Consider the following 14,868-nt stretch of genomic DNA (forward strand, 5'->3'; position numbering starts at 1 on the left):
CTGCCTAGGTTTGTGTGCCCCTGTTATACCCTTAGGGTTATTGTGCCACGCTAGTCACTGTGATTCACAGGTGTCACAGCTGGGTAGGATTGTTGGTTGCTTCCCTCGTTTAGCAGCTTGCATGTTCTTTCATAAAAGCTAGTCCCCAGAGAGGAGAATAGGCACATCTTTAAGCTGGTGCTATTATCCACAACCCTGGAGCTTTGACTGCTACAACCTAAAAAGCAACTTTTATCCCATTCAATAGAAGTATACTTAGAATTTTTCCATAATGTCTTCAGTGATTAGAACCAAAGACTTCTGGTGAGCATGGAAATATCAAGAGTAGGTACAATAGACTGGACACTACAAGTTTCCTTTTCACTCAACAGAACATAGGCATCTTGGAAAGGCACATTTTCAACCTTTGGATGTATTAAAAACACATTGGGAAATATATCCTTGATCAAATGTCATGCCTTCAATATAATTCATCATCGAAGGTTTTTTATCCTTCACTTTAATGATTCCTTTTTTCCCCCCAAACTTTTGTCATCAAGTAAAAAATGATGTTTCCATTCCATTTGCAGAAATTGTAGCAACTTAAGAAATTTCTTCCCTGATTGTCACAGGTTTATATTGCTTTTTAAGATCGCCAATTAATAGCATCAGTAGCCTTCTCCTGATTTTCACTGGATTAGCACCTTTGCTGATCTTGTCAAAGCCTTCCTTAGCAATAGAGTATGCCAAAACAGTAGTAATGGTGGTGCCATCCACACTCTCTTCATTTGTGTTACTGGCAAGGTCTTGAACAAATTTAATATAACCCTTCAAATATATTGCCTTTGCAATAGTGATGCCATCTTTTGTTATTTTGGGACTTCCCTAACTCCTGTTCAGTAGTTATTGTTCTTCACTTGGCACCATGGTAATGGCTATAGCATTGGCTAAAAGGTGTTGTTGGTTGGTTGGTTGAACATGAAGAGTTGCGTTTCTGCACAAAATTTTAAAATCTTTAACAGAGGCCTGAGTGAGTTGAGGAGCCAGTGCCTGGGAAACTGGTCTCATCTGTGAAAGAATTGTGGGTAGTGGAAACATTTCTGCACTGTGTTGGTGAGAGAGCTATTGATGAGGCTGGTGGTCAGCCATGAGTGAAGGACAGAAAATGGGCATTAAATACATTTTCATAAGATATTCAGGCTAAGGAAAAATCATACTTGTTTTAAACTCATATCTACAGAAAAGAAAGAAAGAATGATTGGAAATGGTAAATATATGGATCTGGAATATGTAAACCACACGTTTCCAAATAATATAGATGATAAAAATCAATAATATGAAATGTTTTTAGATGATACAAATCAATAATATGAAATGTTTTTAGATGATACAAATCAATAATATGAAATGTTTTTAAGTGGGTGATATTACAAATTGCATACCTTGTGTATTTATGTTATTATTTTAATTCCATATGTTACTGAAGTGATGCCAATAGGAATGTTTGGCTATAAATGTATATGTAGAAAAGAATGGTATAAAATCTGTGGTCTGTGCCTGCCTAAAAAACTCTAAAACTTATAGCAAATGCAATACAAAGCAAAAGGCGGGGGTGGGGGGAGAACCCTAGAAATCAAGGAATAATGAACCACAGATCTTTGTTCAGACTGAGTTGATAAACAATTCTAGGCTGATTAGGAAAAATGACCCAAAGCAAGAAAACGATCACTAAAGATATTACAGGTATTATTACAATAACCATGGACTATTATGAGCGATTATGTGCTAATCAATGAAAATGTTAAGACCAAATAGTTTGATGATTTGCAACACAATTATCAAATATTACTAAAGAGAAAACATGATAGACATTTTATCATTTAGAAACACTTACTTGATAATTAACAATCTTTCCACATGGAATTTCAGGCCTAGATGTTTTCACTGATTAAAAATTTTGAAACCGATTTGCAAATAATCACAATTCTATAAAAACTCCTTGAAAGGATAAAGGAGAAAAAAAATACTTCCCACTTTCTATGAGGCCAGCAGTAGCTTGATTCTGACACTACACAAAAATGTAAGAAAGCAGCAAAAATATATCTGCTTTCACTGTAGCCAACAAAACATCCAAAGTAAATATCAAACAGAATATGGCACAGTAGTCTAATCATGATCACACTCATTATGAGAGGAAGGAAAATGATTAAACACTGAACATTTAAATAAAAATTAATGCCAAAAGTAATGTGACAAAATTCAACCCCACTTATAATGACAACATATCAGCTACATAGACCCTTTCTCAAGACAGACAAAACACATTCAGACCACTGTTCCATAAGCATACATACCTTAGGACATCTCTCATTTGCCTATCTATGTATAGACTGGGAAGTTTGATAAAAGAATTACCCCAGTAAGAAAGCCCAGTTGGATGTGGACATGGTATTTGCACAGGCATTAGTTATTAAAGGACCACCTCAAAATCCTTTGGGAAACAGAAGATGCATATGAGAAAAAATCTTCAGGTGTTAGCAAACAAACCCCTGAACCAAATCTGATTTAGTTCCTGTTTTGAAAGTAGTTATATTGGAACACAGCCATCCTTGATGTGTATGGCCTGTAGCTACTCTCATATTACAAAGGTAGAGCTGACTAGTTAGATCCTGTGGGCCACAGAGCCCAAAGTATTTACTGTCTGACTCTTCACAGAAAAAGTTTCTAACCTCTGGTCTAAAGGAAAACAATTCCAGAGAAGAAGATTTTTCTAGGTGAACAAATACCAGTTGAGAAGTTTGACCCAGTTCCTTTTTCTAGGACAGATCTTTCTTTTCCTTACATAATCATTTCTTACAACTAGATATTCTCTATTGATACTTAGTCATCATCAATTTGCAATATTAGTGAGCTAACAAAACCTTGTGTTAAAGGAAAGATAAAATCATACATGTCTTTCTTTAGGTCTCGATAGTCTAAGATGTAATACTGGAAAGCTCTTGCTTCAGTAACTACATTTCAAAGCCAAAATCTAGACTGTAGGTTCAAGTATAAAAGTGGTCAAGTGCACTTGCTGCTTCTGCAGAGGGCCTGGACTTGTTTCTCAGCACCCACCCACCTCTGTAAGTCCAGTTCTGGGGCCCCTTGCTCTCTCTTGCTTGCTATGGAACTGGGCATGCACATGATGTACATGCATATATTCAGGCAAACACCCCCAAATAAAATTTTAAGTTAAAATAACACCCAGGGATATTGCAGCCAAAATTATTTAAACGTGTTTATTTCCATCGTCAAGTTAAGTATTGACTATAAGTAAGCAAGGATGGAAATTTAAGGCATAGACTATCTTTTGGGGGATGTACTGGTTTATCTGAGCCCAATGGTGTCCACATTTAGATGTGTTTGCCTTGCTTTTTTATTAGAGACGGGAATACCACCAATAGTCACTAACTGGTGGTCTGTGGTTAGTTTTGCACTTCTCTGAGATGCAGCAAGCCATTATTCGTAGGTTTAGCAGCCCAAACTTATACTAATTACATATGCCTCAAATTGTACAGGTTCTCTAATATATGCTATCTATGTTCTGATTGGTCTACACTATAGTTATATCATTGGTTATATTTGTTGTTTATATAAGCCATATTTTGACTTTAAATGCAAGAGTTGTCGTTCTTCAAAAAAGTCAACCATGTACTTACTTGTTACATGTTTACAACTTAATATTTTTAAGAAAAACGTTTTTCAGCAAGGAAGTACTTTGGATCAAAAAACTTGTTTAGTCCCTTCACATCTAGCAAACAGGCTTTTAACCATCCATAGTAAAGTGTAGGATAAATTATCCATTGTAAAACATTCATTCCACACACCATAAAGTTTTAGTGTGATTTGGTTCATTTAAATTTAATCTAGTACTGCAATGTCACTTAGTGTAATTTGACAGAATTTGTAAACATAAAAATGTGTGGGACACTAACTTCAGTTACAGTAACTTTACCAAAAATTTAATATGAAGAAATGAAAATTTTTCCTCTTTTGTATTTGATCATTTGTCATCAATTTCATAACCAAGTCAAAGTAAGTGTTTAATAGAGAAATTTCCTAACTGAAGCAATATGTAATAGAAGAATTTGAAAAAAATCCTTTGCTTTCCTTATGGTCTCTTCCATAAAGAACTCCCCTAATTCCATTGGTTTTTAATGAACTTTGCATCTTATTTATTGTCTCTGTTTCTCAGTCCAAACGGTTTTCAGATTGTTTCAGTCAGAATAGGTTATATTTAGTAACAAGTTAGGATCCTAATCTCAGTGCTTGAACACAGTGGAAATCTACTGTGGCTTATGCATTGAGCCCTCCTCCTCCTCTCTCGAATGGTTTTAGAGCTATACTGTCTACACCAGTGGATTTGAAGGTCCTCAGGTGTATAAAACGATAGTTTTCCTGTTGGTCAGTATAGGCACATGGCTCCAACCTAAGTACAAAGAAGGCTGGACTATATAGGGGTAGCACTGAGGTATTTGGAGACAGTCTGTACCCCAGTCAGTTATATTTTGCTTGTTTCTTGTCGTGTCTCACTATAACGCTTTAGTAGCCACATTGCTTGGGAAAATAATTAATCTCACCTGTGCAAATTGTGTATGGTATGGCTCTTGCCTTATTCTCCAAACTTCATTATTGGCATTTATTATTACTAAATATTTTCTATATTAAGCTAATTTTAAATAGGCACTCTCACTTTGTTCATATTTATGAAAGTGTGATTTTTAAAAAAAAAATGTACAAAATTTGCAATGTAATAATGTCAAGAGAAATCCTGCTGCATATAGTATTTTCATTCATAGTACAGGCAACTAAAAGCCTTTTAGAAATACTGATATAAAATCCTATTATACTTATTAAATACTGTGTAGCAAAGTTACAATAGCCTTGTTTATCTGACAGAAAATTGTTTCTTTAATATGTTTTCTGGCTGAGTTCATATGAATATTCTATTATAAAGTTTATTATTACTGTTTTCAAGACAGGGTCTCACTATGTAGCTCTGGCTGTCTTAAAACTCACTATATAGACCAGACTGCCCTTGAGCTCACAGAGCTCAACCTGCCTCTGCCTCCTGAGTGTTGGGATTAAAGGCATGTGTTACCACAGCTGGCCTTTTTGTTTTTTGTTTTTCATTTTGGTTTCCATTATATATTTTCTAATCTTTAGCTTTTGGAACAGTTTTGCGTTCACAGAAAAACTGAGTAAATACCAGAGTTCCTGTGTACTTTCTGTTCCCCCAAATATACTCAGAATCAACATCCATACCAATTACTATTACTGATGAACCTATATTGATATGTTATTATCACCTGTAATTATCATTATGGTTCATTGTGGGGTAGTCTATGATTTTGATAATAAATTCATCTTAGGTACTTATTTTTTTTTTAAATAAAGGTTCATGTTTTTCTATTACATAGTTATCAGTTCCAAGTTATACCTTCATGTTTTTGGTGATATTTTTTTCGTTGGTAGTCTATATCTATTCATTTTCCCCCTTCCCCTTTTCTCTTCCCCTCCATCTCTTCCTCCTTCCCTTCTTCCCCACTTCCATCCTCCCCTCATACTATGTATGACTCCAGTTATTTATTTTTCTAGTTGATGTGGTTATAGTATTTTCATGAAATCATTTGCAATCTAAAATTACAGGTTCAAAGAATGCCCTGCCAAAAGATAGAGAAACAAGAGGCTTCAACCTTTATTTCAAAACATGTATGAAAATAGAGCTCCTTATAAACTCTTTGTGTTCTCTATACTGTAGAGTGAAGTCATTAGGTTTTTCACAAGATATCTATCTTAATAAACATCTAAAGACCCATGTCTTTGAGATAATTATTTGCAATGTAAGTCTGGTCATGGTGGCACATGCCTTCAGTCCAGCATTTGGGAGGCAGAGGCAGTTAGATTTCTGTGCATTTGAGGCCAGTCTGGGCCACAAAGCTTGTTCCAGGACAGCCATGGCTATCTAGTGGAATACTATTAGAAAAAAAGAAAAAGAAAGAAAGAAAAGCAAAAGAGAAAGAAAAGTAGTAGAGAATTCATATTTTTTTATATTATTGTCAATGCCTTTAAGTATTAGGTAGCCAATAGTGATACTTATTTATATTGCACCAAGTAAAAATTACATAGTTAAGTACATTACAATTTATTAAGTGGATTTAGGTATAGTTCAAATGGATTATCCAATACTTGGCATCCACTTTTACATGCAAAATTTTAAAATTTTTCTTTTATACATTTCATCCTAACCATAGCCTCCCCTCCCTCCTCTCCTCCCAACCTGTCCCCTCACCTTCCCTCTGCCCTAGATCTACTCCTGTACTGGTTCCCTTCAGAAAAGAGCAGGCCTCCCAGGGATATCAACCGAACGTAGTGTAACAAGTTACAATAAGACTGGGCACAAACCCTCATATCAAGGCTGAACAAGGCAATCCAGTAAGAGGAAAAGGATTCCAGAGCAGGCAAAAGAGTTAGAGACACCCCCATATGAACAGGTGGGAGTCCCACAAGAACACCAAGCACACAACCATAACACATGCAGAGGACATAAACTTCATGATTGTCGCATCAGCCTCTGTCAACCCTATGAGACCTGCTTAGTTGATTTGCCAGCCATGCTCTCTTGTGTCTTCGATTCCTCTGGCTCCTACAATTCTTCCTTTCTCCCCCTCTTCCATGGTGTTTCCCAGAGCTACACCTAATGATTGGCTGTGGGTCTCTGTATCTGCTCCCTGAATCAGTTGCTGGATGAAACCTCTCTGATGACCATTGACTAGGCACTGATCCTGTGAGTATAGCAGAATACCATTAGGAATCCTTTCATTGACTTTTTTTCTTTTTCGTTTTGCCAGTCCTGTTTGGTTCTATCCTAGGTCTCTGGTCCTGATATCCAGGCAGTGTTAGGCATGGGCTCTTGTGGTGTGGCCCTCAAGTTGGGCCAGTCATTGGTTGGCTACTCCTACAAGTTCCGAGCCACCATTATTCCAGCTCATCTTGCAGGCAGGACAAATTGTAGACTGAAGTTTTGTCGTGGGTTTGTTGTCCCAGTCCCACCACTGGAAGCCTTGCCTGGCCAATTCAGGCTCAGTATCCTTATTTTACAGGATGTTAGAATTATCATTTTTGTTTCATTTTTACTTTGGCTCAGCCCCATATAAGCCCTTAGCATTAATGACATATTAAATTACAGAAGGATTATCTACTGTTAGGTACATAATATTACCTAAAGCCAAGTACTTGTGTAGTTGAATGGTGAGGAATCAAGTTACCTTCTTTGATAAGAAGTCAGCCTGTCATCTCCGATGCAGTGTAGATATTTGTAGAAATGGGATTTCATGAAAGCCGTCAGGGAAGTTGTGAGCACTCTGAAGAGCTGACTGACTTTGGGCTGTGACTAACAGTGTTTGCTTTGTCCACAGTAACTCTAGTACTGAATGGAGGTGGCTTATAGACAGAGCGCAAGTCGGCAGCCGATGGACTTGGCTTCAAGCTCAGATTTCAGAGCTAGAATACAAAATCCAGCAACTAACCGATATTCACAGGCATATTCGTGCCTCCAAGGTATTCTCAGTGTTCTATTTTTGTTAAAATTGTTACCTGTATAATCTCTCCCCATTTCTGCATACAAAATAATTTTTATTAAGTTTCATAAAAGTAGCTAGTTTAAGATATTCATACATTAATTTCTTAAAATTGATGCTACTTTCGTAAAGCCTTTAGATATATTAACTGAGTTCTGGTTGATAAAAATAGTATACATTTTTTTCAAAAGTTTTATTATGGTCATATATATATATATGTATATCACAACTGCCATCTTACTCATTTTTATGTAAGCAATTTCATAGTATTAAGTATTTTAATAATATTAGGCATCCATTTCCATAACTCTTTTCATCTTTTAAAACTGAAAATTCTATACCTATTAAACAGTGACTGTCTAGTTTTCCTTCTCCCTAACCTTAATAACCATATCTGTTTTCAAGTATCTCAAGTATGTGGAAACATAATAGTTATCTTTTTATAACTGGCTTATTTTATAGCCTACTGTCCTCCCATTTTATGCACATTGTAGTATAAATTTGAATCTTTCCCTTTCAAAAGCTGAATAATTGTATATTTATCACATTTTGTTTATCCAGTGATAGATTTAAGTTGTTCCGCATTTTAACTGTTGTGAATATGCTATTAATAGTGCAAAAAAGTTTCTCTTCAGGGCACTCTTTTCAGTAGAACATGGTGTGTGCCTTTAATCCCAGTACTTGGGGAAGGGAGGCAAGTGGATTTCTGTGAGTTCAAGGTCTCCTTGCCTACACAGTGACTTCCAAGTCAGCCAGCGCTCCATAGTGAGAGCCTTTCTCAGAAACAACCAAACACAAAAACACAGCACTCTTTCAATTCTTTTAGCTATACATCTAGAAATGGAATTGCAGGATTGCATGGTAATTCAAGTGTTAATTTTTTTTCAAGTGTTAATTTTTAATGAACTGTATTATACAGCTGTTCCAATTACTCCAAGTTGTGGCCAATATTCTGCTTTTTGACTTTTTAAAAAAATGATAATACTGGATGTAAGGTGATATCTCTTCAGTTTTGATTTATACTTCTCTGATATTAATATTTATGATGTTGAGCATATTTTTTATGTTTACTGGTTATTTGTTTATATTCTATGGAGAAATATCTAGACATCAAGTCTTTTGCTTTGCTTATTTCTAGCTGGCTTTGTTGTTGCTGAACTTTAGGAGTTCTTTGTATATTCTAGATAATTGTTTCTCTAATATGTGCTTTCCAAATCTTTTCTACTATTTTATTTGTTGTAATTTTAGTTTTTATATTCTTTTCATGAAGTCTAATTTATCTATTCTGTTTTTATCTGTGCCTTTGGTGTTCCTATGTTTTCTTCAAGAGTTTATAGTTTTAGGTCCTTTTTTTTTTTTTTTTTTTTTTGGTTTTTTGAGACAGGGTTTCTCTGTGTTGCTTTGCACCTTTCCTGGAACTCCCTTGGTAGCCCAGGCTGGCCTTGAACTCACAGAGATCTGCCTGCCTCTGCCTCCCGAGTGCTGGGATTAAAGGCGTGCGCCACCACCGCCCGGCTTAGTTTTAGGTCTTATAGTGAGGCATTTGGTCCATTTTGAGTTACCTTTTATATGTGGAGTTAGACAGAGTCTAACTTCCATTCTTTTGCATATAGCTCTCCAGCTTCCCTAGGGCCAAATTAGTTGGAAAGATTTTGCTTTCTCTATTGAATGGTTTTGACACCATTCTCAAAATCATTTGACCATATATGTAAATATTTTATTTCTCTGTTCTTTGTTCTATTGGTCTATATGTCTGTCTACATTTGTCTGTTATTACACTATTTTGATTACTCTAGTCACTATAGAATCAAGGAGTGTAAGTCTTCCAGTTTTGGGTTTATGTTTTTGTTTATCAAATAAAAATTCAACGTGCCACATAAGACAAAGTGAAAGCAGTGCTAAGGGCACACAAACAAAACAAAAGTCTCTGTGCACCAACCTGATTTTAAACGTTAAATAACCATTAGAAGGGCAGTCAGACCCAAAAACTAGCCAAGGATAGGAAATAATACAAGTTAGAGATAAATGTAAATGAGGGTAGAAAAAAAAATCAAAGCTTTGGAGTTTCTGTTTAGTTGTTTTGTTATTGAGACAAGGTCTGACTAAGTAGCCTAGTTGTCCTCAACCAACTCTTCCGTTTCAGCCTACTGAGTGTCAATTATACATTATGTGCTACTAACCCAGCTTTGAGAAAATCACTGAGAATCAAAATTGGTTCTTTTAGCCAGATGTTGTGGTACATACTGATAGTTTCAGAGCTTTGGGATAGAGACAAGCTGATTCCTTGTATCCTCCCATTCCCCTTTACCTTCTTCCACCTTTTTAAATTTACTTCCTTTCTCCTCCCTAGAAAGCACCTCCTTTCCCATTTCCCTAGTCTGATTACTTGTACCTTGTTCCCCTCTCTATTGCTCCTCAACCCCCCTATCCTGGCAATGGTCCCATTTTACTTTATTGCTTTCTGTAGTTACTACAGACTATGCACTCATATCTCAAGATTTGGAGGTAGGAGCCTCCAATAAGAGAACATGCAGTTTGTCTTTCTGGGTCTTGCTTGCCTCTCTCAATATGATATTTTCTAGTTCCATCCACTCACCTGCAAAGTTCATGGTTTCATTTTTCTTTACAGCTGAATTGTATTCTATAGCATGTATGGACCAGTTTCACTGTCCATCCATCAGTTGTAAGATTGTTTCCATGTGTTAGCTAATGGGAATAGAATAGCAGTGAACACAGCTGAAGAAGGACCTGTAGAGTAGGATGTCAAGTCCTTTGGGCATATGCCCAGGAGTGGTACTGCTGCGTCAGATGGTCGACTTATTTTTAGCTTTTTGAGAATTCCCCACACTGTTTTCCACAGAGCCTGTACCAGTTTGCAGTACCACTAGCAGGGAATGAGGGGTTCCTTTCCCCTGCATCTTCTCCAGCATTTAATATGTTGTTGATATTTTTGCTGATCTTTTCTGTTCTGACTGGGATCATATGAAATCACAAAATTGTTTTGTTTTGCATTTCCCTAATTGCTAGGGATGATGAACATCTTTTTAGATATTCCTCAGTCATCTTTTCTCTATTCTTTCCCTCTCCATTTAGGTCCTAGGCCCATTTTTTTGAATGTGTCATTTGTTGTTGTTGTTTTGGACTCTGTATTTTGAGTTCTTTGTATGTTCTAGATACTAAACCTCTGTCAGATGTGCACGTGACCAACATCCTCCCCCATTCTCTGGGCTTCCTATCATCTGCTTGTTTCTTTAGCTGTGCAAAGACTTTTTACTTTCGTGAAATCTCAATGATTGTTAGCCTTAAGTCTTGGGGAAAATGGAGTTCTTGGGAAAACTGCCTATGTTTTCTTCTAGCAGTTTGTTTGTTTAGTCTTCAATCCATTTAGAATCAGATTTTGTGCAAGGTGATGGAAAATAGATCTAATCTCATTCTTCTGCATGTGGACATCCAGTTTTTTCTCAGCAACATTTGTTAAAGATGCTTTCTTTTTTCCAGCGTATGTTTTGGCCTCTTTGTCAAATATTAAGTGGCTGAAGTTAGATGTGCTCATGTTTAGGTCTTTGATTTTATTTCATTGGCCCACATGTCTGTTTTTGTACCAATATATTGTTTTTATTATGTCTCTGTAACATACCTTAAAATCTGGAATTTTAATCCCCTCAGCATTGTTCTTTTTATTCAGAATTGTTTTGGCTACTCATGGTTCTTCTGTGGTTCCATATGAAGTTTATAATACTTTTCTTTTTCTGTTTCTGTGAAGAATGAGATAGGGATTTTGATTTGGAGTACACTGAATTTGTAAATATATTTTTGTAGAACTGTCATTTTCACAGTGTTAATACTAACAACCCATGAGCAATGGTGTCCTTCCATATCCTAATGGCTGTCTCTTTTTCAGAGGTCCCTCATTGCCTTGCCTTGGCTTATTCCTGAGGCTATTGTGAATAGGAGTGGTCTATGATCTCCTTCTCTGTATGTTTGGTTTTTGTGTACAGAAAAGCTGTTGATTTGTGCAGGTTGATTCTATATCTTGCCATGTGGCTGAGTTTGTTTACTGTTTCTAGGAGTTTTCTGATAGAATTTCTGGAATCTCTATAGTGCATCATCTGAAAAGAGGGATAGTCTTCTTTTCATATTTGTATTGAAGAATATGTTTTAAATTTTTTCTTGTTATTTTGAGCTTTAACTCATACATGGCTTAATATACGGTCTTTTGGGAAAATGGTACAATGTATACTTAGTAATCTATATGCTGCTATTGGATAGGTCTATGTATGTCTGTTAAATCTATTTAGTCCACTGTGTTATGTCCTGTGCTTATTTACTTTTTATCTTACCTTCAATAGTGAGTTATTATTGTGCAACTATTTCACTTTTATTATGTTTTGCTTCCTGTATTTTGATGGTCAATTATTAGCTGTATAAATGTTTATAATTGTTATGTCTCTACTGACTGACATTAGTATTGCCACCCTGTTCTCTTTTGGTTGCTATTTGTGTGGTATGTTTTTCTATCATTTTCAGTTTATTATATCATTGGATTAAGAATGTCTTCTAGACAGGTTTACATTGATATATTTTTATTCATTTCTGCTATTCTGTGACTTCTGATTGGAGGGTTTAATCTATTTATAATCAAAGTTATTAATTACAAGGATCAATTTACTTTTGACATCTTGTTTCCTGAATGTTGTATGACTTTTTTCTTTTCTTTTTTTTTTTTTTGCATTACTGTCCTCTTTTTGTTCATTTTATTTTGTACTTTATTTTATTCTGGGGTAGGGTTTCAGTGTGAAGTGCTGGGTGGCCAAGAAGTTGATATGTAGATTGGTTTGGCTTTGAATTTACATATATTCTCCTTCTTCTGCCTCTCAACTACTTCGGTTAAAGATTTACTTATTTTTGATGTTGAAAGTCCTTCTGTTTTTCTTTTGTGTATATATTGTAGTTATTTTCTTGTGGTTACTACTTGAGATTGCTTCTAACTTTACAAAATTTTAGCATTCTAATTTGAATTTATAACAGTACAACTTCAACAGTCTTCTTCCTTTATTATAAAATTCCACGTTGGTGTCTTATATGCCACAAAACATAAATTAATAATTCTTTTAAATATACTGATCTCTTAAATAATAATAGAAGACAAAAGTGGAACCACAAACCATTGTTTTAGTACTGCTAGTTTTTATAATTCTCATGTATTTCCTTTTATGAGCTTTTTGTTTCCAACTTTTTTTTCTTAAAAAATCTCAGTTATCCTATTGAATTTTTCTTCTATTCTGTTGATTTTCTCCTATATGTTACTCTCTTTTCTCTCCAGGTTACTGATTGATTTCTTTACTTCATTTATCTCTTTGAGTCCTCTTGGAGCTCACTGATCATTTTTGCTAGTAAGCTTTTTAGGCCTTTATCTGGAATTTTATCATTTTTGGTATTTTTTAATTTAGTAGTTATTATTTTTTGGAGTTGTTATAGTGGGCTTTTGGTTTTGTGTATGTCTGCATTCCCTCTTGGTTTGGATATCTTTTCTAGTTTTGGGGAAATCTTTTTAGTGATTTGCACACTCCTGTGTACTCAATCCCCATTTCTACTTTTTGATGTGGCCCCTTTTTCCTTTTTCCCTTCCCTCTGCAGGTGGGGAGGTGAAACTGTGGTTGACTTTTCTTTTTCCTTTTCAGTCTATTATTTGTTTCTCTGTAATTTTCAGGTGCCCCATAACTTTTTTGGTAGATTTCCAAGTTCTGTTTTCCCCTTTCTTTGTGGAGCAAGGCTTTCTTCCTTCCTTCCTTCCTTCCTTCCTTCCTTCCTTCCTTCCTTCCTTCCTTCCTTCCTCTTGGCACTTCTCCTTAACTATGGCACAGGCATATGGAGATGGTTTCTAGTCCACTATCTTACTCTAGTGGCCCAATCACACAGGATAAAAAATAAGCTGTTTTTTAAAATTGTGTGTGTGTGTGTGTGTGTGTGTGTGTGTGCGCGCGTGCGCGCGCGCGCATGCTCTCATAGGCCAGAAGAGTATGTTGGATCCCTGGAGCTGGAGTTTTAGGTGGTTGTAGACTGCCCGACATAGGTGCTGTGATCCAAACTCAGTTCCTCTGAAAGAACAGTACATGTTCTTAACTGCTGAGCCATCTCTCCAGCCCCAATCATCCAGTTTTTTAAGAGAGAGAAACTGCATTTTTAATTTTACATTTATGTTTTCCATGAGGACAGTAGGATGTGATCACTTTTACTGTTTTTTACCCTCTAGGGGATAGTGATCTTAGAAGAATGTCAGCTTCCAAAAGACATTTTGAAAAAACAAATACAGTTTTCAAACCAAGCAGTTTCCTTAAACACTTCAGTGAATTCTCAGGTTCCCCAGCGGAGCCAAGAGCCTTTGCCAGAGCATGATTTTGAGATGTCACCAAGCAGTCCTACACTCCTTCTTCGAAACATAGAAAAACAGGTAAGCTTAGAATGTCTGCTTTATCAAATAACTGCAGAGAAGTTTTTGCTTCTTAATCTACTGATAGGGTTTAGATATCAAATATCCTCCAAAAGTCATGTGTTCAGCATTAGTCTCTATCTCATAGACTCAGTCCATGAGGTTCTGAAAGTTCTTGAAGGCTCATGAAGGTTCTGACCAGATCAATGTAGTGAAGTAACAGATCTGTCATTTGTTAGAAGTTATAAGGTGGGGTCTTGTTGGAGAAAGTAGGCTACCAGGAACACATTTTTAAGAAACCAACACTATGGCCAAGTAGGCTTCGTTTTAGTGATGCAAGAATGGTTCAGTATATGCAAATCAGTTAATACAATACAGCATATACATATACTCAGGAGAGAAATTCAGAATCTTAATGATGCTTAACTGTACTGAAGTGTTAACTGTTTCTTTGTAGAGTGCACAGTTGACGGAGATCATTAACAGTTTGATTGCCCCTCTCAACTTGTCTCCAACTTCATCACCCCTCTCCTCTAAATCCTGTAGCCACAAATGTCTGGCTAATGGCATTTCAAGGAGGTAGGTATACTTGAAGAGTTTGGCTTCTAAATTTGGCTTATTTTAATTTTGTTGATCTATACCTGTTACAGCCATTTTTCTTCTACAGTAAGGACTACAATAGTACAATCTAGATCATGGATACAGTTTTAGACATAAGTAAGTTCATGAGATTAATGTAAGTATAAAACCATTCCATGAGGAAGTATAATTTCTAGGAATTTTAATGCTTCTAAAAATCATACTAGTGATAATATTAGCTATGGAAGTATTGCCTTATTA

At 35.9% G+C, this 14,868-nt stretch overlaps 1 protein-coding gene and 1 pseudogene across 7 annotated transcripts in view; one reads left to right on the forward strand and one right to left on the reverse strand.

Annotated features, from left to right (window-relative positions):
* Kansl1l (KAT8 regulatory NSL complex subunit 1 like) overlaps positions 1 to 14,868 on the forward strand; it is a 91,908-nt gene that overhangs the window by 32,005 nt on the left and 45,035 nt on the right. For all 7 annotated transcript variants that reach the window (XM_059278764.1, XM_059278768.1, XM_059278769.1 and 4 more), the window contains exons 3-5: positions 7,437 to 7,578; positions 13,852 to 14,049; positions 14,486 to 14,607. In XM_059278764.1, the coding sequence (XP_059134747.1) occupies positions 7,437 to 7,578; positions 13,852 to 14,049; positions 14,486 to 14,607 (462 nt within the window). The remainder of the gene's footprint in view (positions 1 to 7,436; positions 7,579 to 13,851; positions 14,050 to 14,485; positions 14,608 to 14,868) is intronic.
* On the reverse strand, positions 170 to 1,077 carry LOC131923581 (60 kDa heat shock protein, mitochondrial-like; annotated as a pseudogene).

This window comes from Peromyscus eremicus, chromosome 13, assembly GCF_949786415.1.
Source record: "Peromyscus eremicus chromosome 13, PerEre_H2_v1, whole genome shotgun sequence".
NCBI lineage: Eukaryota > Metazoa > Chordata > Mammalia > Rodentia > Cricetidae > Peromyscus > Peromyscus eremicus.